General features: G+C 37.8%; 1 protein-coding gene across 1 annotated transcript; it reads right to left on the bottom strand.

Annotated features, from left to right (window-relative positions):
- Positions 1-335: 335 nt before the first annotated feature.
- Positions 336-20364, bottom strand: LOC130414659 (mucin-2-like). Its single transcript, XM_056740674.1, has 46 exons — positions 20335-20364; positions 19781-20045; positions 19289-19400; positions 19077-19161; positions 18877-18953; positions 18523-18733; positions 18181-18306; positions 17895-18012; positions 17680-17818; positions 17483-17590; positions 17171-17240; positions 16927-17061; positions 16572-16739; positions 16381-16475; positions 16168-16297; positions 15830-16076; positions 15700-15740; positions 15515-15615; positions 14840-14991; positions 14251-14389; positions 13790-13897; positions 13495-13674; positions 13168-13404; positions 12886-13042; positions 12084-12221; positions 11873-11927; positions 11421-11584; positions 6809-11224; positions 6428-6606; positions 5828-5996; positions 5494-5729; positions 4849-5032; positions 4388-4568; positions 4030-4214; positions 3865-3934; positions 3653-3783; positions 3528-3559; positions 3296-3443; positions 3056-3148; positions 2684-2724; positions 2121-2240; positions 1880-1978; positions 1687-1806; positions 1291-1330; positions 1032-1149; positions 336-774 (listed from the first exon to the last, which is right to left on the bottom strand). Exons 1-46 carry the CDS (start codon positions 20345-20347, stop codon positions 594-596), a joined length of 10314 nt encoding a protein of 3437 aa, XP_056596652.1. The 5' UTR covers positions 20348-20364; the 3' UTR covers positions 336-593.
- Positions 20365-24391: the final 4027 nt, after the last annotated feature.

The raw sequence follows: 24391 nt of genomic DNA, 5'->3' as shown, positions 1-24391 counted from the left end.
GGTAGTTGTGTTTCAGCAACCCCAAATATACCATTTGTTATATACTTGTTGTAATGGGCATATGCTAATGATAAAGTCTCAACTAAATAAATCATTGGTGGGGTAATAGCAGTGACAGGAATAAAAAAAATAGTTATTGTGGAAAAGTTCAAACGTATTATATTAAAAATAAAGCTGAAAATACTGAAATGAGGGTCAATTTGACCTTTTATCATTTTTAATCATTGGAAAAATGTAAAGAAACTAGACAAATATTTTCTGTTTTATTTAAAATTTCATTATAGGTAAAGAAAACTGAATTAAAGAATCCCTCAAGAAGACTCAAGCTGTTATTGCTGCTTAATTTGGTTTATTGATTACATCATTCATTTAGGAAAACATACAGTATACCATTATATTACCATTATATATTGTAATAGTGTACAGGATAAAGCAGAAAAGGAAATGCCATTCTCAAAATACCCTTTAGCTCCCTGGAGTTTCATTGGGGAGAGGGCAGCACGATAATGTGATAAAAGCAGGATAAACAGTACAGACAGCGCAAACTTTCACCAAAGTAATTTATGTCATTTATGCTATTGATATTTTATATATTATCCGGAGGTCGTCTTGTCTTCACACTCTGTTGGTTTGCAGATGCAGCTCTCTATGTAGACGTAGTCGTGAGAGATCTCACTGTTGTCGGGACATCTAAACATCAGTTTCTTGATGCTGGTTTTCAACTCTCGGCAACAAGAACAGCTGTGCATCATTTTGTTTGCCTCCATTGAATACCTGTGCAGGTTTCAAAGAATAAACACCAGTCAGGTAATTGTAAACATATGTGATCTTTTTTAGTGGATCCTGGCATAGCAGGAATAGCCCCAATGTTTTACAATTCCCTGGTGCTACAACCTCTAACAGTTATTTCATTAAAGTTGTATAGTTTTTAAAGCCATAAGTTCTAATAAATATGTACTGTGTGCTAATAACACCAAGATGGTCTTATGAGAACTTTGTTTATCATTATACGGGTGTAAATATGTTCTTACGTTGACTGGGTGCCACAGTGGCCATCGCAAGATGTCACTTCTATAGGCTCGATGGAGATGCAGTCTTTGACATGGATGTGGGTGGTGTTCTTCACACGAACGCAGTTCTTAGGCTGACCTGAGATGTTAGAGGCATGTAAGTTCATGATTGGCTTATGATAAAATGCAATGTAATTTTCAAATGACATTTTTTTCTTATTAAAATAACTGTTTAAAGACAACAAGGTATTTCTGGCAAAGGAAACATATCTCATCTTACATGTCTTGCAACATCCCTCCGCGTCAAGCGTCTCCGTTCCCTGCAAGGATGTAAATAGAAGCGTGCTCATACATTATTCCGACATTTTTATACTCTAAGGCCAAGACATAGTGACACCAAATGCAACTACAAGAATTTTAAATGGTTTCGAATAGACTACCGCCCACTGTAAATAACATCACAGATAGTCCCACCTCATATATATACAGTACAACAGCAATGTTTTGAAAGCCCTAAAGGCTTAGAAGAAGAGCTCCAGTGTTTACACTATTTGACCTATAAATGGCTTGCTTATATAATTTTGTTTGAACATTAAATACAATTATACACTTTTCTTTTAAGAAATTTATACAAACAGGAGATGAACTGTATGTCTTGTATGTTATATTTACTCACAGGGACACATTCATCCGGATCAAAGGCAGGGCAGCTTGTTATGGTCTTCTCTATCACAAAGCTACCATTCATTTGACGGCAGGAAACGCTCTCACATTTGTCCTTGTACACGTCTCCTTCCTTAATAGTTTAAAACAGATTACATGAGGATTGAATTACATGACAGAACGTGAAGAAATATCTGAAAGTGTACCTTGAGAATTGTTCTGGTGTTGTCTGGTGCATCATAAATGCAGCCTGTTGGCTTACATATTCCACAACACTCTCCTTCCACCGTCATCTTTTCAAAGCCCTTGGAAGGCATAAGCAAGATCATAGTTTTAGAACTAATGGCATGTTTAAAGCTGTACATTTTCAAATAGACGACATGATAAAGTTTCATCCATCCATCTATGTATTTTTTTATCACAACAAACATAAATTGGAATTGTTACCTTATCGCAAGGTGAACAGGACACACTAGCACAAAGTACAGTATGTAGCTTAGTCTTTGGATCTACATCCATTTCACATGAACATTGAGTGCAAGGATCTGTGGGAATTTTGACCCCGGGCTAGAGGAAATAACAGTGAAAGTCAGTAAAATACTTGTCATTTGCTCTATTTAAATACTGGAATGGAAAAAAATCAATTTAGTTCAAAGGCCGCCTTAAATTTGTATTCATGTTGGCTTAACAAGTTGTTGTGAATTTAAAGTCCCAGTGAAATAAAAAAATACAATTCCTGTTTTTTCATGAAATATTACAGCGATTATTCAAACGCTGCAAAAATTATTATACAAACCAATTCTGTTTTACTAGGAAATGCATCTGAATATGAAGTAAAAATGATTTCTACGTATGGTTCACAGGGACTTTAAACTGGAATAAAAAATCAATTTTTCAAGTCGGTTTAAAATAATTTAACAGCATTTAATTGGACTTTTTCATGCTGTATAGGGCTTTTCCTCTTAATTTATTTACGTAAATAAATAAAATAGAGCGTGAGGTTTACTTACCTGGTACTCAGTGTTGTTGTACACACAAACATCTTTGGGCACTGAAAGACAAATAAATGGAGAATATGTGTATTAGTCCATCTAATAATAATAATAATAGTAATAATTTACATTTATTCTAATTTACCAAATTATAGTTCAACACAAAATGCTTCTTTAAAGGATTTTTAGGAGTTCAATTCCAGTTAAACTGATCATAGTACATTTGTGTCATAACTGAAAATTATTTCATGCCATCTCTTGGTGGTTGTGTTTTTGTTTTTCTTTGTTAATGGTGTTGTCCTGATGACGTGATATAAAGTTTTACTTGAACATTTTGATGGTGGTTTTAAGTGGTTGAAAAGTAACAAAACTGTTAAATCTCAGACTTACCACAGGTTGGGCAGCAGGTGTCCTCGGTTTTATTTGCTGCCAGCTCATATCCCACCTCACATTTCTTCATAAGGCACACCTCCATATCGCAAACTGTTTATTGGGAGTGGATGTCGTATTACATCCTCATGGAGTCGTAATACATTATTATTGGATATTTGTTTTCACATACAAATGTGTAGCTCAGATGGAGTTACATTAAGTGTTTATTTATTACAGTATAACATTTATTTTACTCACCGCAGGTTTGGCAGCAGTTTTTAGTAACTATTTTGTACTCATTAGCGCAGGATTCAACAGCAGGACACTCAACAGGTTTTTTCACAAGACCAAACGTCTCATTGGAGCAGGTGTATACGGTACAGTCTGAAATCCACGTAGCCCCGGGCTACGGAAAAATGAATTAATTTTGATGTGTTCTTTACATAATGATGGAAACAAAATGTTAAATTTAGAAGTTATTAAGACATACCTGTTTAGGTAATCCATCTGAGCCAATGCAGTCTATAAGGAGAGAATAAAACCCAACAAAAATATAAACAAAGGACTTCAGGGTGCACTGATCTAACAGATCAGAAGAGAAGTCAAAGTTCTTACCGCAATAAGATGTGCATTTATCTGTCGTTGAACTAACCAGATACGTGTTATCAGGACAGAAACAACCTTCCATTAATGTTGGAAGACAATCTGCATTTTGGCATGGTTGATCCAGAATTTTATTATTGTACCTAGTTGTGAGTTCAAAATGGATGGTAAGATTTTCTAAAAATTGTTATATGGTAGACATGGAGTGTTTTTGATGCACTTACCATGCACTGCAGGTTTTGTCTGTCTTAGTCCCACAAGCCTTGTATACTTTGTGACTGGGGCATTTGTAGCCTGTGGTAAAAAGCAATAACAATGAAAACATTCATGGTTCTCTATACGAAACATATACGAAATACTTTTAATTTTTGATTCATGTGCCATCTAACCACAAAGTCCTGTAAGATTAGCTGAATTTCTCCAGTCGACACAGACTGACACCTGACCACACATCTGAGCGTACGCCTCCAGACTGGAGCAGGCGATTGATTCGTTTCTCATGTGGCACACATCATATTTGCACGCTTCATAATAACTTTCATAAGGAACACTCTTATGACAGCTTTTGAATAAACTGTGAACAGAGAACAAAATAGTGATGCCTTGTTTGGCCTGCATTGATCTTAAAAGTAAAGAAAAAGCATTCAGCTTTTATAGAGGATTTTGTAACATTTTGTCCCGGATTAAGCGCTAAAACAAACTGCAACAAACATAACATTTAGAACTGTATCAAACACATTTTCTTACTCGCTTTTGATGACATCACATATTTTGCCGCAGTTGGGAGCTGGAGTTGGACCTGGTGGTGGAGGTGGTGGGGTAATGCAACCTGGTGGTACCATCCAAAGTCTTGCCATGTCTTCACATGATTTGTGAATCGTTCCATTAGGAAGTCTGCAGTCATTTGCAATATTGTTGTCACAAACGCCTAAAAGTGTCAACAAAAGGGATGTTAAATGAAATGCTGGACATGTCTGGAACATTTTCTTGCTTTTGCTGTACACCCAAACATGTCTGGGTTTATGGAGTAATGAAATATCATGGAAAGGATTAATATTTGCTTTGAATAATTGTGGCATTTTTTGTTTCTTTATGTATGCTTGTAACAACAACATTGACAGAGGCTAACTTTGCTTTCCAAACACGGTCTGTTAGTAGAATAAAAATCTGTTTATCAATTGTATCATGTATCTCTTATCTGTACTCACCACAGTGTCCCTCTGTGTTACCATGGAAGTAGGAAAATGGAAGTTTCACCTCAAAGCCTTGATGATTTACTAAAACTTGTGCTTGGATTTCAGAGATGTTCAAAACCACTGCCATGCCGGATGTGGTGATGGTGAAGGCTTCATTTATGAATGTAAGTATTTTCTTCTCATTATTAACAAAGACCTGTTGAAAAGATGTGTTTGAGAATCATGTTTCTCAACTGATGTTGCTAAAAGATTGGATATCAGTTTGAAGTAACTCTTAGACGCAAAACACCTCACAAAACACTTATAATAGTTCATTTAGCTCACTTGGTAAAGCATTGTGCTAGCAACGCAAAGGTCATGGATTTGATCCCGGCAAACACACAAACTGATAAAATACATGTATACACTGGATGTAATGTAAGTCACTTTGGATGAAAGCATCTGCAAAATGCATAATTGTAAAAGTTGAACAAAGTGTACAAAGATATTACAGACATTTGTCTTTTGAAATTTGAGTGTCTATTTTGAATTTGAGTTTTTAGGTCCTACAGCCACTTGAGACTGAATACTATATTTCTTAAAGTGTTTTTCTAATATTTTAAATGCTTAGCGTGTGAATGTTTGTGAATAATCCCTTGCAGGAGTCTTTATACATACCTGGACTTCTTTAGTGTTGCTTGTCATCTTGACTTCATAAGATTTGTAATATACTGTCACATACTCGGGGCAGGCCAGATTATTTTTTACATCACAGTAGTAGTTTTTAACGTGGACACTGATATTGTATTTTGGGATGATTTCTTTGACCAATACATAGGTACAGTTTCCTTGGAAAGCGTAGTATTTTCCATCAAAGGTTTTATAATGAGGGTCGCCCCAGCCACTGCATTTACCTGTAAAACAAAATTACAATAGATTACACAGGTTAGGAGGGGGGAATAAAGAGGATTAAGATTAATAATAGTATAATGTTGGTATGCTTAAAACTCACATGGACATTCGTATTTGGCACAGCAGCCGTTGTTATAATACACCAGCTCTGGTTTTAGTCCATTGTCACATTTTGAATGATTGGCCTGGTCACACTTTATGGGTTTTGAGATAACGTTACTATTAATGCAGATATTGTTACTACATTTTTCTGTCCAGGATTCTCCATTCTAGATAAAATAAGAGATAAACATATTTATCGCAAATTCTCATGTTAGGTGTACTACAAGCAATATAATGCAGTAATCCAGTAATTCTTTGGTAATTTAGTACTTATTGTATTGCAAAGAATGAATTTAAGATTTTATAGCCAATATATGTTCCCTTAGTTCAGGGGTGTCCAATCCTGCTTCTGAAGTGCCAATATCCTACAGATTTTCCAACTCAAACCAAACTTCATCCAGCTAATCAAGGTTTGGGGGATTTTTGTACAATTTACAAACTATAGAGTTTGACTACGTTTGGAGTTAAACTTCAGGACAGTGGTTCTCCAGGAGCGGGATTGGACCGGCTTTACTGGGGCATGCCCCGAGTTTAAATGCAATGTTAATTACTTTGGATTAAAGATTCAGCGAAACTCATGAATGTACGTGTAAAATACCTTCCGGTTGACTTTTTTACAGTCTGGTGAAGGGGGTGTGATGGGGTGTGGAGGGGTGATGTGTGGAGGGGGTGAGGATGTTTGGCATGGTTGAGTCCATTGCTGAATTTCACATGAGGAGTTGCAGTAAGTAATGAAGCACCAACCCGCTTCGTCTGTTTTATTGTAGATGATAGACTCTGTAATTAGAAACAAATATTGTACAAGATTAATTAAAGATATCAGAAAATGTTAACATCATGTCAGTGAGTGAAGTATAACTGAGTGCCAAGTTAACATGTAAACGTATACAGATTTAACATTCTGTTTCATCACAAAACATCAGTAATGACAAGGCAAACTTAAAGGCATTCTAAAGGAGTATAAAAAAGTGACTCTTACCAGCTGGGTGTGTTTCATTTGAGTACATGCAACAATGAACTTGAGGTGTTGGGGTATTTTTTATGGTCGTTGTTGACTCAGTATATACAATAAACGGGGTCGTGGGTGTCTCTGTTGTTTTGCGTGCGGTTACAGTTATTGTTGTAGCAGTGGTTGTTGTGGGGGGTGTTACAGTAGATGCTGTGATTGTGGGTGTCTCAGTTGTTGTGGGTGGAGATGTGACTATAGTAGTTGTGGTTGTAGGCATCTCTGTTGTTGTGGGTGTTGTAACAGTAGTTACAGTAATAGTTGTTGGTTTCTCTGTTGTTGTTGGTGGTGTCACAGTAGTTGCTGTGATAGTAGGCGTCTCAGTTTTTGTGGGTGGTGGTGTTACAGTAGTTGTTGTAATAGTTGGTGTCTCTGTTGTTGGTGGTGGAGTTACAGTAGTAGTTGTTGGTTTCTCTGTTGTTGTTGGTGGTGTCACAGTAGTTGCTGTGATAGTTGGGTTCTCTGGTGGTGTTACAGTAGTAGTTGTGGTTGTAGGTGTCTCTATTGTTGTGGGTGGTTGTGTTACAGTAGTGGCTGTGATAGTTGGTGTCTTTGTTGTTGTGGGTTGTGGTGTTACAGTAGTTGCTGTGATTGTTCCTGTTGTTGTGGGTGGTATTACAGTAGTAGTTGTGGTTGTAGGCGTCTCAGTTGTTGTGGGTGGTGTTACAGTAGTTGCTGTGATAGTTGGTGTCTCTGTTTTTGTTGGTGGTGGTAGTGTTGCAGTAGTAGTCGTTGGTTTCTCTGTTGTTGTTGGTGGTGTCACAGTAGTTGCTGTGATTGTCTTTGTTGTTGTGGGTGGTATTACAGTCGTTGTTGTGGTTGTTGGTGTCTCTGTTGTTGTGGGTGGTGGTGTTACAGTAGTTACAGTGATAGTTGTTTTTTCTGTTGTTGTTGGCGGTGGTGTTATAGTAGTTGTGGTAGAAGTGGTTGTTGGTGTCTCTGTTGTTGTGGGTGGTATTACAGTAGTAATTGTGGTTATAGGTGTCTCTGTTGTTGTGGGTGGTGGTGTTACAGTAGTTGCTGTGATAGTTGGTGTCTCTGTTGTTGTGGGTGGTGGTGTTACATTAGTAGTTATTGGTTTCTCTGTTGTTGTTGGTGGTGGTGTCAAGGTAGTTGCTGTGATTGTTTCTGTTGTTGTGGGTGGTATTACAGTAGTAGTTTTGGTTGTAGGCGTCTCTGTTGTTGTGGGTGGTGTTACAGTAGCTGCTGAGATAGTTGGTGTCTCTGTTTTTGTTGGTGGTGGTAGTGTTGCAGTAGTAGTCGTTGGTTTCTCTGTTGTTGTTGGTAGTGTCACAGTAGTTCCTGTGATTGTCTCTGTTGTTGTGGGTGGTATTACAGTCGTTGTTGTGGTTGTTGGTGTCTCTGTTGTTGTAGGTGGTGGTGTTACAGTAGTTACAGTGATAGTTGTTTTTTCTGTTGTTGTTGGCGGTGGTGTTATAGTAGTTGTGGTAGAAGTGGTTGTTGGTGTCTCTGTTGTTGTGGGTGGTATTACAGTAGTAATCGTGGTTATAGGTGTCTCTTTTGTTGTGGGTGTAGGCGTTTGAGTAGTTATTGTGGTTTTAGGTGTCTCAGTTGTTGTGGGTGGCATTACAGTCGTTGTTGTGGTTGTTGGTGTCTCTGTTGTTGTGGGTGGTGGTGTTACAATAGGTGTTGTGGTTGAAGGTGTCTCTGTTGTTGTGGGTGGAATTATAGTCATAGTTGTGATTGTCGGTGTCTCTGTTGTTGTGGGTGGTATTATAGTCGACATTGTGGTTGTCGGTGTCTCTTTTGTTGTGGGTGGTATTATAGTTGACATTGTGGTTGTCGGTGTCTCTGTTGTTGTGGGTGGTGGTGGTACAGTAGTAGTTGTGGTTGTAGGTGTCTCTGTTGTTGTGGGTGGTATTATAGTCGACATTGTGGTTGTCGGTGTCTCTGTTGTTGTGGGTGGTATTATAGTCGACATTGTGGTTGTCGGTGTCTCTGTTGTTGTGGGTGGTGGTGTTACAGTAGTATTTGTGGTTGAAGGTGTCTCTGTTGTTGTGGGTGGTATTATAGTCGAAGTTGTGGTTGCCGGTGTTTCTGTTGTTGTGGGTGGTATTACAGTAGAAGTTGTGGTTGTAGGTGTCTCTGTTGTTTTTGGTGGTGGTGTTACAGTAGTATTTGTGGTTGAAGGTGTCTCTGTTGTTGTGGGTGGTATTATTGTCGAAGTTGTGGTTGTCGGTGTTTCTGTTGTTGTGGGTGGTGTTACAGTAGTTGTTGTGGTTGAATGTGTCTCTGTTGTTGTGGGTGGTATTACAGTAGTAATTGTGGTTGTATGTGTCTCTGTTGTTGTGGGTGGGTGTGTTGCAGTAGTTGCTGTGATAGTTGGTGTTTCTGTTGTTGTGGGTGGTATTACAGTAGTAGTTTTGGTTGTTGGTGTCTCTGTTGTTGTTGGTGTTTGTGTTACAGTAGTTGCTGTGATAGTCGGTATTTCTGTTGTTGTGGGTGGTGGTTTTACAGTAGTTGTTGTAGGTGTTTGCGTTGATGTACTTTGGGTTGTTTTGTTTTTGCAACATTTTACACTAATTTCATAATTGTAACAAAAAGGTGGCAGAAGATCTGCGTTTTCTTCATTTGAACATGACAGTCCAAAAGATGTATTGCAGTTTACTCTTTGTCCTAAATCTGCCAAAGAGTTGTTTGGATATTCTACTGCCCTACATATAATACCTTCAGGACTCTGACAGGTAATGTTTCTTGAATTCCACAATGCACCGATGGATTCAATTTCAAAACCGCTGGTTTCTTTGCTTGGTGTGTTGCTGTCAATCCAGTCTGACCACCTACAGTAACTGGTTTCAGGTGTTGTAGTAGGTGTTACAGTTGTAGTGGTAGACATAGTTATAGGTGTCTCTGTTGTTGTGGGCGGTGATGTTATAGTAGTTGTGGTAGAAGTGGTTGTTGGTGTCTCTGTCGTTGTGGGTGGTGTTACAGTAGTAGTTGTGATTGTTGGTGTCTCTGTTGTTGATTGTGGTGATGTTACAGTTGTTGCGGTAGAAGTGGTTATAGGTGTTTCTGTTGTTGTGGATGGTATAAAAGTAGTAGTTGTGGGTATAGGTGTCTCTGTTGTTGTGGGTGGTGGTGTAACAGTAGTAATTGTGGTCGTAGGATTCTCGGTTGTTGTGAGTGGTATTACAGTAGTTGTGGTAGAAGTGGTTATAGATGTCTCTGTAGTTGTGGGTGGTATTATAGTCGTTGTTGTGGGTGGTGGTGCTACATTAGTAACTGTGGTTGAAGGTGTCTCTGTTGGTGTGGGTGATATTACAGAAGTTGTGGTTGAAGGTGTCTCTGTTGGTGTGGGTGATATTTCAGTAGTTGTGGTGGAAGGTGTCTCTGTTGGTGTGGGTGATATTTCAGTAGTTGTGGTGGAAGGTGTCTCTGTTGGTGTGGGTGATATTACAGTAGTTGTGGTTGTCGTTGTCTCTGTTGTTGTGAGTGGTGTTACAGTAGGTGTTGTAATTGAAGGTGTCTCTGTTGTTGTAGGTGGTATTATAGTAGTAGTTGTGGTTGTCTCTGTTGTTGTGGGTGGTGGTATTACAGTAGTAGTTGTGGTTGAAGGTGTCTCTGTTGGTGTGGGTGATATTGCAGAAGTTGTGGTTGAAGGTGTCTCTGTTGGTGTGGGTGATATTTCAGTAGTTGTGGTGGAAGGTGTCTCTGTTGGTGTGGGTGATATTACAGAAGTTGTGGTTGAAGGTGTCTCTGTTGGTGTGGGTGATATTTCAGTAGTTGTGGTGGAAAGTGTCTCTGTTGGTGTGGGTGATATTACAGTAGTTGTGGTTGTGGTTGTCTCTGTTGTTGTGGGTGGTGTTACAGTAGGTGTTGTATTTGAAGGTGTCTCTGTTGTTGTAGGCGGTATTATAGTAGTAGTTGTGGTTGTCTCTGTTGTTGTGGGTGGTGGTATTACAGTAGTAGTTGTGGTTGTAGGTGTCTCTCTTGTCGTTGGTGGTGGTGTTACAGTAGCTGTTGTGGTTGAAGGTGTCTCTGTTGTTGTGGGTAGTATTATAGGCGTAGTTGTGGTTGTCGGTGTCTCTGTTCTTGTGGGTGGTTGTGTTGCAGTAGTTGCTGTGATAGTTGGTGTTTCTGTTGTTGTGGGTGGTATTACAGTAGTAGTTTTGGTTGTTGGTGTCTCTGTTGTTGTTGGTGTTTGTGTTACAGTAGTTGCTGTGATAGTCGGTATTTCTGTTGTTGTGGGTGGTGGTTTTACAGTAGTTGTTGTAGGTGTTGGCGTTGATGTACTTTGGGTTGTTTTGTTTTTGCAACATTTTACACTAATTTCATAATTGTAACAAAAAGGTGGCAGAAGATCTGCGTTTTCTTCATTTGAACATGACAGTCCAAAAGATGTATTGCAGTTTACTCTTTGTCCTAAATCTGCCAAAGAGTTGTTTGGATATTCTACTGCCCTACATATAATACCTTCAGGACTCTGACAGGTAATGTTTCTTGAATTCCACAATGCACCGATGGATTCAATTTCAAAACCGTTGGTTTCTTTGCTTGGTGTGTTGCTGTCAATCCAGTCTGACCACCTACAGTAACTGGTGTCAGGTGTTGTAGTTGGTGTTACAGTTGTAGTGGTAGACATAGTTATAGGTGTCTCTGTTGTTGTGGGCGGTGGTTTTATAGTAGTTGTGGTAGAAGTGGTTGTTGGTGTCTCTGTCGTTGTGGGTGGTGTTACAGTAGTAGTTGTGATTGTTGGTGTCTCTGTTGTTGTTGGTGGTATCACAGTAGCTGCGGTAGAAGTGGTTATAGATGTTTCTGTTGTTGTGGATGGTATTACAATAGTAGTTGTGGTTGTTGGTGTCTCTGTTGTTGTGGGTGGTGATGTTACATTAGTGGTGGTTGAAGTGGTCGTAGGTGTCTCTGTTGTTGTGGTTGATGTGTTGCACCTTATTATGTCTCTGTTAATTGTTCCATTTTGTCCACACACAGCCCTTAAGCATACACTGTTTCCATCAGGAATTTTGTAAATTTCTAACCCAGGAGGATATAACGTTCCATTGTAATGACAATCATCACATGTTCGAACACACTTCTTCGTCTCCTCCCTCAAGTATGGTGTCTCTGGAGGGCACTGAGGAAAACATCCTAAGATCATAAAAGAAAGGTTTCCTTTTATTAGCTACAGACACCGTACATTGCCATTGAGCTCACACGTTGTGTAATGTGTTTTCACACTGTGTTGACCGCCTAAAACACTGAATCTTTTGCATATTTTCGTTTTTCTTACCTTCAAGGGGAGGTATTTGCTCAGCATTGCTGGAGCATTTTCCTTCTCTATTTGTGCAGGTTTTCATGCAGGTTGAGCTACAGGGTTTATATTGCCACACACATTCTCCGGGAGCGTTGTAGTAGTCACAGAATAAAGCTGCGAGAATAAACATTTCAGTCAACCCCATGACAATATTCATAGAAGATATCAAATAACTTAATCATGTCTTATCTCTCTTTTAGGGGTGTGACAATATGTGTATTCGTACTGAACCGTCACAGGCAACATTAAAAATATAGTCATCATTCCCATGCCCTACTCCCTTTCAAGGGCAGAGCACTCAGAGTTTAGACTTTGGAGTGAACAAAGCATTTGTGTATATTATGTAGACTTTTGGAATGCACTTAGCAAATGAAGCAAAGTGATTTCCTCATCATCTTCAGCTGGCCTGTTCCTGTGACAATGCAGCATTTTGTCCGTCAGCAGATGTCGCTGTTTTAATGGCATAACTTATGCATAAAACCGGTTTGCAAATAAACAATACATTTTATATTTTGTGAAGTTTTACATATATTAGTGTTTATATATTATATAGCATATTAAAAAAAAAATAATAATAATATATATATATATATATATATATATATATAAAATGTATGTTTATTTGCAAACAGTTAGGTTTTATGCTCTAGTTACAGCGACATTTGCAGACGGAAACAATGCTTTGTGATGGTTCGGTACGAATACGCGTACCGTTTCACCCCTATTCTGTATGTTATATAATTTTTTGTTTATGGTCTAAACAAGGGCCTGGACTTACGGCAAACATTTGGGCGACGCCATGCCACACAAGCCCCCCTTTCCCGGCACGCAGCAGCATAAGCTGAAACTGCGGTACAGAAACAATCACAGTCCCCTCCAGTATCACATGCACAGGTGTCCTTCACACATGCATCATAGTATGGGGCAGAGTCCACCTAGACACAATAAATACAGATATTTTCAATGGTACAGAACCATTACCGTAGTTCCCTAGGGTGAAAAACCTTAATCTTGCTAGTTCCTCGTTTAAAAAGGGTTAAATGTTGAAAACGTTACTTACTAGTGAATGGCAATCTTTGAAGTCGTTGCTTGTAATGATACTGCATTGTTTGATGGCCCAGGCACTCCGGTGTGGGTTTTTCTCACAAGGATTCATCAAGCTGTTTTCTGGGCAGTCGGACTTCAGTTTCCAGCTATTTCCAAACACCACTGCATCTGTGACCTCTTGTCCATCGTGCTTCACAAAGTCGTTATTTGCGTTACCGTCAAAGTTTCCACACAGTCCACAAACCTTGTCCTGCCATAAAGGTCATATGGACGTTTAGGTGAGTTGGTGAAGAAAGGGTTAAGGATGGATATGTGTAGTCTATGTAGTGGTTACGCATACCTTTAAGTTTGGATGCAGTTGGAGCATCAGACTTGTTTTGCCGTCCCAGATTAAGTTTAAAAGCATTCTGACCTCTATGACAGTGTATATTCCAGCAGAATAGATTTGATATCTGTATTCGGTTCCATTGCCTTCAACAACTTTGATCTCATCATCCTCAGATAAGATGACCTTGTATCTCTACAGTATAGTAAGTAGTCAGTGGAATTAGTGATTGATCACATTACTTTATTGATTGATTTTGCATGTTAAGATACTTTAACAGTGCTCTGTTAAAGCTGTGAAATAACCTTACCCCAAAAAAGAGATTGATGGATTTGGAGCAAATGGAGTTAGTGGTGCCACATGGGATGTTTTCCGTAACAAGGCGGAATGAGCTACTGCTCTGCGTATCACAGTTATCCTTTAGGCGTCAAAATGAAATGAAGCATATACATTATGCAGCTTCTCCTCTTGTTCACAATTATAAACATGATCTTGGCATCTGAACTTTACCAGGAAGAGACAAGTGACACAACTGTGTGTTGAGCAGTGTTTACATGGAGTTTACTTACAATTGTACAAACAATCTCTAAAGAATTACATATAGTTTTTGGCTATTACAGAAAACCATATTTTTTATTTATTTTGTTTGTTCGTATGTTTCCGAGCTATTTGAAACACATGCTAACTATCACTACTTGTCTTAAAATGTTTTGAACAGCTTTAATGTTGAACATTTTCATGTGTAAATATACAGTAAAAATAAAACAATACCTGGGATAAGATGTATTCACAAGCTCCGTAGAAAGAATATCTTTTGCCATCAAAAGTCCTAAAATGCCCTTCCCCATAGATGGTACAGGTGCCGTAACATTCTTTTTCTGTACACTTCCACATCCCATCTTTGCATGTGCTGAAATAAAAACATATTATCAATAAAGAACATGACATACAGCATGTGATGATACTGAGCACATGTTCTTGTTATTTTACATCTACAATTTGCCAACAATTCTGGACAAGCATTTATTGTTTGTTGTGCTATTTGAGCTTTTTTGGAATAATAGTGTCCTCAATACTATTCAGTTACACAAATCAAAAATTTGGGATCATATAGTAACCAAATGTAGTATGTCAAATTTTTTTTTTTTTCAATTGTCTAGAGCAGTGGTTCCCAAATGGGGGTACGTGTACCAGGGGTACTGCAGGGGAACGTGAGAGGAACTGAAATTTAGAAATAAATAATGAATATCAGGTACTTGGCTTTAAAAAAATCATAAAAAGGGTACTTAAGCAAAACAAGTTTTAGAACAATTGTTCTAGAGAAGTGGATATGGGTAATCAATAATAGGTTTTGGTTTACCAGTTGTTGCAGTCTTGATGAACTTGATCCCCAGGGTAGTAGTTGACTCCATTATGGGCACATGGGCAGTTTTTCTTCTCCACACAGCCACCTTTACCATCAGCCAGAAAACCATCTGGGCATATACACCCTGATACACACCCTGTGCTCACCTGTAGCCAAATCAAGCCAAAAATGTATCATTAATAAACTATCTTGCTCCCAAGAGTTGTAACATCATTTTTTAATGCACTGTCCATGTATTCCCATCCATTCATTCTCCAACTACCAACCAATTTGTCTATTCATTCACTCACTCTCCAATCCGTCCACCAAACTACCAACCTATTTGAAGCGAGGAAGGCGGGACGGGAGCCGTGGGGCGGGGCCGGTGGCGTGAGTGGAAATCAGCTGTGCGCGCACCGGTCCCACATCTCCCACGGAGGAGTTCGGTAGCATAAATGGACGAATTAATAGGACTGCCGACGAGAGAGGACCGGGCCCAGACATGTTTTAGTTTGCATTTATGTTGTTGTGACCGGCAGTTGACCGTGAGGTGAATGCCGGCCTTTTACTTCCGTGTTTTAGTTTTTTTTTTTTCTATTAAAACTTTATTTGAATGTTCGCTGGTTCCCGCCTCCTTCCTTCCCAACTTTGTATTACACTATTCATCCATCCAGTTAACTATAAACTCACACATTTGTCAGGGTCTTGGTTCTGACACGTTCTCTGACACTCTGTTCCTTTTTGTCCAGGTTCATTAGAGCAGTTGAAGAAGACCATTGGAGCCTGACAATCTAACAACAGAACAGGTACACGGATGATTAGTCTAAAACACGATTTTCTATAGTTGTGTATTAGAGGAGGTGGTTGGAGCTCACCTTTGTGACTGGCGCATTGTAATTTGCCAAGAGAGCAGGTGCTGTAAAATGACAAAATAGTTAAAATCCACCATGAAAGGGTTTTTGAAAATATCGCATGCATTAACAGTATGTTGAAAATTGACTTTACCATTTGAAACCATCTCTGTTAATTGTTCCCGATGGGTCTATGACCTGGTTGTCATAGTAACAGGGGCAGTGGTCTGCATGCACGCAGAGACCTGCATCATTGAGATGGGTGCCCTCAGGACAAACACACCCTTCTACAGGTGTGAATGATGCTTTGCAGGAGTCATCCTTTCCACTGAGAGAACGACAGGTGTTGTCACATCTGGTCACGCTGTAGGAATACTTCATGTTGTTTGAACATTCAGATACTTTGTCTGTAGAGAGACAGAAAAGAACTCTTTCAGCAGAGGAATCTTGAGAAATAAGACGTTCAACCCAACATTTTAATTAAATCCGTACCACAGGGGTATGAATCCAGCCAGCCCTGGAGGATGATCCCTCTCGCGGCACAGGCGTGTGCGTAGGAAGAGAGCGCTGCACACATACACTTACTGATATCAGCACACTTACAGGTGTCATGAACACATCTCTGCAGAGAAACCAAAAGTTAAGAAGTTGAAGGTGTGCAGTTCTACAATTTGAACGTTTTTCATCTTGGGCAAAGGGACTCACTTGATAATAAGTCTCAGGACTTATTTCTGAATGACACGAGGAGACGGTTCCATTTGGGTTTGTTAGACGGGAGCACCAGTCCCTTGCAAGTTTCTCTGAAAGAAACAATTGTTTGTTACATTTGGATCAATGGGTCATTTTCTTCTAATGTCAAAAAACAAATACAACATTTGTTGTTTGTTGTTTTGTACCTGTGTCCATGCTCAGACTGCAGGGGTTGTCAAATGTGTTATCAATGTCTGGACAACTGAATGGGTTTTTCTTCCAAACGTTGACAAAAGTTGTTGGGGTTCCCTCTATGATGCCCGATTGTATTTTAAAATCATCTTTTTGGATATCGTTATAGTTCCCACACAGACCTGTAAAAAACGTATTCGGTTTAAAGTAGAGACAATTTTACAATATTCAGTAATCAACCCAAAAATATGTAATTATATAATATATAATATAAATAACCCTCAAAATTATGTCCAGTAAATTTTGTCATATCTGTATTGATTTTACAAGCATGTAATTATTCATTTAGTTATAAATGAATTAACTCACCACTTAATTTGCCTTTCTCTGTAGTGCTGGCTACAATGTACAACTGCATGATTGGAGTCAGTTGCATCTCTAGACGAAGACCCTTCATATCAGCGATAATAAAGGAAGAGGTGGGCTGGAAGATGACTACATTCTCTGAAAACGACAAAGTGAAGGTAAAGTGAAAAGGCAGGTAATGCACAACACTGCTTAAACATGCATGTTATTGCTTATCATAATTACACTGCACAGTTTGACAACCCACCTGTGAAAATTGGAAGACCATATGGAGTGTTTCCATTTAGTGTGACAGTCCCACTGGAGGAAATACTAATCTGTTAAAAAACAGCAATAAAAAGAAAAATTATGGATGGAGGATGTTGCTTTTATGTTATCAGATGTTTAAAGCTGGTGCCAGAATATGCTTTTTATTAGGAACATGTTTTGTATTTGTATTCAATATATTTAAACAAAAATGTGCAAGAGTACACAGAGTAATACATAATTCAGAGTATTACATCATAGTTTTAAATGTATTTTAGTAAAAGAAATCAGAAAGATTCAGAAAAATATTTACAGTATACCCGGAGATGACAAGGGTAACAGAATTTAGGCATGTGCCTGTTCGCATCAAATCACACGACGCCAGATTTCCGATAACTGCTATATCGCTGTCATTAGAGTGCTGAAATGAATGACAAAGGAAAATGTGTGATTTCAGTCAGTATTTATATTAATAGTTGAGGTGCATTTTTTGTATTGACAGTGGCACACCTTAGTAAGGATGTAGTCACAGTTGCCATTAAAGCTGAAGGTTTTTCCATCATATGTGGTGATGTGAGAGCCTCCCACAACAGAGCAGATTCCAGGACATTCTAGATCCGTACAAGTCCAGTATCCAGCAGCACACACGCTGTCACATTACGCCAACAATGTTATCATTGTGTAATCTAGCATTTGACGTAGACATAAACGTGTAACTGACTTACCATGATTTACATGCATGTTCGTATGACTCTCCTGTCTGGTATAATGTGCCCTCGTGCACACATGGACAATCGCTAATATGAACGCAACCACTATTGCCAATGTTGTCTTCCACCATGCCTGTCAAAAGAGAAAGCTTTTTTTAACAACAAGTTTTACTATGTTTTGGGAAGAAAATAAAGTGTAAAGGTTAAAGTGCATAGTTAAATATGCCTAGTTGGGCAATGTAACTTATTGTAAATGTCTATGAAAACATCTTTTGGTAGATTTCCAAAACCAGATTCTTACCGTCAGGGCAGAAACAGCCATCTACACAGTGATCTGTACACAACCGGCTTCCATCTGGATCTGAGCAGGTGTTTTTGCACGGACCTCCACACTCCATGTAGACCATGTTCAGTTGACATTTCTTTGCTGCTCATCACACATAAATATAAACTATGTTAACACTATTTGACGACTCACTGAAACTGTTTTAACTTGTAATCTACTACTTGTATAGACTTTATTTTTAATAATATAAACGAATGTTGTCAAAAACAACTTTTCAGTTGAGATAGTTTAGTTAGCATATTGAACCTGAAAATGTTTCTTAGTATTTTATAACAGTCGTCCAGAAATAATACTCACGGCAGAGTTGGTCTGTTCTCCATGTCCCCGGCTTGCCACCAGCGTGTGCGCACTGTCGTGATATTTCTGTGAGCGTGTTGCAGAAGCACTCCTGGTTGCCGTGACATTGACATAGATCGTCTGCGCAGGCTTTTTCAAATGACATCATATCCAACAAATGGCGGCAGTCGTCGAACGCTGAACCACTGAGATACTGCTGACAGATGTGTCCCTAGAGTATGAAATAAGTTGTTTAACTGACTCAACCAAGGGTTCCAGCGTGCATTGAACATATTTACTGAAAATTGTTTTTGAGAAACATGCAGCCTTGAAATTTGTGTTACTATTAACACTATTAATTTGGTCTGGTTATACCTGGTTTTCACACTCATTTATATGGGGAAGTGTGATGTCATGACAGGATTCAGTAGACACCTTCCATCTGGCCAGATCTGAGAAGAATTAAGAAATGTAATATCTAGACTGATATTTTAGATACTTATTGAGATCGCTTTTGAAATGTATCCTTACTCTGAATTGGAAAGCGAGGTGAATATATCAGAAAGTAGATTTACCGTTACTAATGTCATCAGCCGGGTTGCCATTAAAGTTTCCACAAAGTCCGCAGGTCTGACCTCTGTATTTCTCTTGAAGTTCAATCTGGAGAACATCATAATATCAGCGATGTCATTGCTTTTTATGATAAATTCATTAACTGACAACCTGTCATTAAAGTAAATCCATCACAGTACGTAAAAAGGGAGACAGTAAAAAAACACAGTCATACCAGTAGAGACTGCTCTTCTTCCCAAAAGACAGTGACATGTTTGTAAGAGATCTTGACACTTGATGAGCTTCCCTCAAATTTGATTCCGCTCTTGGAGGTTGGAATAGATAACCTGAAATTTTCATGAAAAACTATAAGCCATTACAAAAAAACACACTGATTGACTATTAATCTCTGTACAGATATTCATATGAGCGTATACGATGGGCTCCAAAAGTTTGAGAGTGTGAAAAAAAATTGCATTAATTCTTTCAAATTATATTATCAGTTTACAAGATGAGTGAAATATGTACATGCATTTCAAAATTTTCCATTTCCCTTCAATGCCAACATTCACTTCTCGGTGATGTAAATGAGATAAAGAAGTTTACTTGGTCATTATACAAAATTGGCCTCATAAAGGAACTTTAAACAGTCCAGGTCCTTTCATGTGTTTTTTGGACCCCATTATACAGAATTGTTAAACTGTTGTGATCAAATGTATAAACTCACACTTTGTTGTCCATGGTAATGTTTCCATCACTTAGTTTGATGACTCCCCCCTCCATCTCTATTGTGACTGATTGAAAAGTGACTGAGCCATTGACGATCTTCCTTTGCATCTGGATGTTAAAATCACTAGCAGCGGTGTCGCACATCAAAGCCAGAACATAGTTACACGTGTCAGCCATTTGAAAGAAATGACCGTCAAATGTCTTGAAGTGGAAATTTCCCCATGTGCTGCAGATGGTGGATGGATGACCATGATTCGGATTTGCTGAATCAATAGAGAGGTTTTTATATTTAACTTTTGAACAAAATGCACAATAAAGCTTGGTGAAGCGTATAATTTATCTCCACTATTAGCATCAAAGTATTGCAAACATCAATGTTTTTAGCACGATGGAGCTTATCTAGTTGAGATTGGGAGAATTTATTTAAACAGAAGAAGTTGTGCACTTCACCTTTCAGATTTCTGTATAAGTAAATAAAACGTTTGTAAGTTTGGTAAAATTGTTATTAAACAGACCATTTTAAAAGATATTCAGTTACGTAAAGGACAATACCTTTGGTTACCATCACAGTCGGTGTAGGAAACACTGAAAAATAAAAGACCAAGACGTTGTAGGTGTTTGTTTTATTTTTGTTGCACATACACAAGTAGAAAGGTATGCACCCCATTTATCTTTTGCTCAAATGAAATAAACCTTGACTTGACCATGTGTAATGAACCTGATACTTTGTGGCCAATATTTTGGCATAGTCTAATCTGAGATTTATCTGCTAAACAACAAAAATCCCTCATTCATCCACCTTTTAAAATGTTTTGTTACGGTGTCCACCATTGTTTGTTTTATAATCAAAGTGTTGCCCAAAAATCGAATGTAAAATATTTATTTTAACATATATGAAGAGCTCTTTTCCAAAACGCTTTAAACGCCAAATTAAAAACAAAATGAGTTTGTCATGCCATTTTGCTGTGTACTAAACCTATTCACTGCTCCATCAATGTTTCATGCCAAATCGCTATATTTCCTTGTTTAAAATGTTCTGCAAGATGCAGTTTCCTTCCAAAACGCTAAAAGTGCCTAACCTGTTTTTAGCCTAAATGCGATATGTCCTCTCGACCATCAGAATTCGCTCGTTAGTGGTATTTGTATGTGTTATTTCTAAATCATTTTCGTGTATGTGGTGAAAATATTGAAACATGAACTTGAAAATATTTATTTTATTTTACTATTTAGTTTGTTACTATTTATTTTATTTGGCTGTTATTTATTTCATGCATTTGCATTTATTTGATTTATATAAATTTATAGTATTAGTCCCTGATGTCATATGTTTCATGTTCTCTTGTTTGTTTGTTTTTAAAAATAAATAAACCAACATTTTTTGGAAAAAAAAGATGGATTTGTAGCGTTTTGAAAAAAATAAAAATTGAATTTATAATCGACAATATTGTTGTTTCATTTAATAATCATTGTTTAACATGTTCAGACTGAGCCAACAGACCATTTTAACAGGTAAAAAAAAGAATTTTCATGAAAACAATTAAAATGGATTTATAGCGTTTTGGACAAGAGCTCTTCATATAGATATCTGGTGTAATAGTATAGTAACTTACATTTAAAATGTTATAATTTAATTAAAACCATGAATACCTGTTGTTTGCCACTCAACATCCATAGGATTTTGCATAGCACCAAAATCAGCCATATAGTCTATAGTCAGAGATACAGAGATATGATATCCAGTTATTTTATACATAAAATGTACTAAATAAGTAAAATCGTTTTCTTTTTAATAGCTAACCTGCATGTGTTGATTGCAGCCCTATGAATATTACAGCCCATCTCAGCATCCACATCTTGGACATTCCGGTGGTCCCCATGAGTCTCCCTGTACTGCTCAAGATGTATTGTGTTCTAATCTGGAAGTCCTTTCCTTTTTATAAAGTCTTTTAGTTTGCTGAACAAGGTGGTCTGTGATCAGAAGGTGGAACCCAGGCCTATGCATTCGTATGGTATGTTATTTTTGATCAGATAAACATTTAATGCTATGTAAACAAGGTTTATTCAAACCCCAGTGATGAAAAATGTCGTCTGTCACTTACGGCTTTGCTTTTATCACCGTTATCATCTCAAACTAAACAAGGATGTCAATCATTGCATGTGCATTCAACCATTTTAAGGAGAAATTTACTGACGCCCTCAATGTCCACTTTGCTGAAGTTAGTTGTGTTTGCATGTTCAGGTTTTATGCTTTGGCATTTAAGTTAATAATCTTCAATTTTTTATTATTATTTTTAAAGTTTTTTGTGACTGCAGAAAATGAAAAACTCATTGTACAAAAATGCTGACCATACATCAACACATATTAATATTTTATATAGGGATGCACCGATATGAAAATTTTGGCCGGTAAGGTAACCGATGATTCTTTAACATTGTAAGCCGATAACCGATATATTGGCCGATATACAGTATCTAAATAATACTATGAAATTTCCTAAATCTGCCACAAAAGGCAAAAAGTGGGCAACTGGTTTTATAGGAAAACATTCACGGCAGAAAACACGGTATAACCGTTAGTTCTCCATTTTCCCCTGAAAACCATGTACCTAGCCTACTTTACACTTGTTGATGATTCTTTAACCTTCAAACTTTTCTGGTATATTTATTTTTCATAAGCAAATTATATATGTTCTTCCAGAGCAACCCAGTAATTTATTTCTTAATAGGTCTCAAGACAGAAAGCATTCAGATGTTTTTTTCTTATAATTTACATATTCATAAATACTATATCTACATACTGTACGAACATCAACGATATTTTGCATATAAGTGAATGGTCTCGACAGAAAGACATTACTTTACAGTATTTTAACTGTGAGCAGCGTGTAGCTGAAGAACCAGGGGAAATTATTTATGATTTGTCAGCTTGAAAATATCGGCCAAAATTGTATTATCGTCTAATACCGATAACATCAAAAATTTAATTTATCATGCCTCCCTAATTTTATGACATATTCCAAGGAATGTTCAGAGTTGAATGTGTACTTGAGGCTTTGTCTCGGCATGTTTAACATGTTTGAGGACTAACTGGAAACAGATTAGGGATTGATGATCCTGCTTGATACCAAAGCAAACAGACTTACAAACATTAAACATTGTATAAGTGTCTTTTGTGGCACATCATTCACTACCATGATAAAAAAAATATTAGATTTCAGAATATCAGTTCTCGCATTCACCATTGATTACAATATTTTTTTTTCTATCATTGTATAGTCCATGGTGTCCCAGAACTCGAAATTGCTAACATTCTTCCAAATATCATTGCTGTACTTCTATTCAGTGTGGTTTCAGTCCCCCCCAAATCGTCATTTAAAAAAAAGATTGTGGTGGCACTTGAAGATATATATACTATGGGCCCTGTAATGACACCAAACACCTTTAACACATAAATGTGTTTGCTAATGTTATTTCTAATTAAATAAATTCCTTCTAAGCACTTACATTTCACATAGGAAATATGTCACTTGGTGTTCAACAGTCATATCTAAATACAAATTTGCTTTTCAATAAGACCTAGGTGGGCAATGTCTTGTGGTTGGGAATTGGGGAAAAATGTTTAAACATCCAAATTTATTACCTTCTTTGTTTAGTTTTCATCCAGAAGGTTCCTTGTTTGTAATAGGTTTCGAAGATGTCAAACCAGTTCACATGAAGCTTTGTATACGCAGTCAACTCCGCTAAAATACACATGAAGAACTTTACCTTTTTTCTTGTTATTTACAAATGTATAGTTTTCACATTAGACCTTATAGACGGTTTCAGTGGCAACAACATAAACAAACCTTATGTTGCCCAAACTTAACCTCCGATAGACCTCCGCAAAGAATCTACAGTATAATGTAATTTGTATTTAATACAATCAATATACAATAAAGGGGCAGTCGTGACCTAATGGCAAGAGGTTCAGGCATGTAACATAAGGGTTGCCAGTTTGAGCCACAGTACCAGCAGGGATTGTAGGTTGGGGTGAATAATCATCACTCTCCTCCAACTTCAATGTCACGGCTGAGGTGAGACCCTTGAGCAAGGCACCGTTCCCCCCCAACTGCTCCCAGGCGCCGCAGCAATGGCTGCTAACTGATCTGGCTGTGTGTTCACAGCGTTGTGTGTTACTCACTAATGTGTGTGTGTGCACTTGGATGGGTTAAATGCAGTGCACAAATTCAGAGTATGGATCACCGTTCTGGGCCTCACATCACATCACTTTCACTTAAAATATTAATAAATGAATATAAAATTAAATAAAATAGTTTTTTTATAACCAAACACAGATTGGAACTTCGGGCCAGGCACATTCATCTGTCGAAACCGTCTATGGCAAAGCTCAAGAACCTATTTCTTATTAAATATTGAGTTATTTCCCTTGTACAACTATGTCCGTTGCCTCCAATTCAAAGTTCTGTTCTTGAATGCAAGAAAATGTATGCGTGACACCAAAGAATAAGGAAACTAGCACTAATGCTTGTTAGTAACCAATAACTGTTTTAGATGTTTTTGTTGATATCACTGATGTCACTCCATATTCTGTCTGATGCTTAATGTTTCT

This window comes from Triplophysa dalaica, chromosome 24 (genome assembly GCF_015846415.1).
Source record: "Triplophysa dalaica isolate WHDGS20190420 chromosome 24, ASM1584641v1, whole genome shotgun sequence".
NCBI lineage: Eukaryota > Metazoa > Chordata > Actinopteri > Cypriniformes > Nemacheilidae > Triplophysa > Triplophysa dalaica.
The sequence above is the reverse complement of the archived record's forward strand: the minus strand, read 5'-3'. Positions and strand labels throughout refer to the sequence as shown.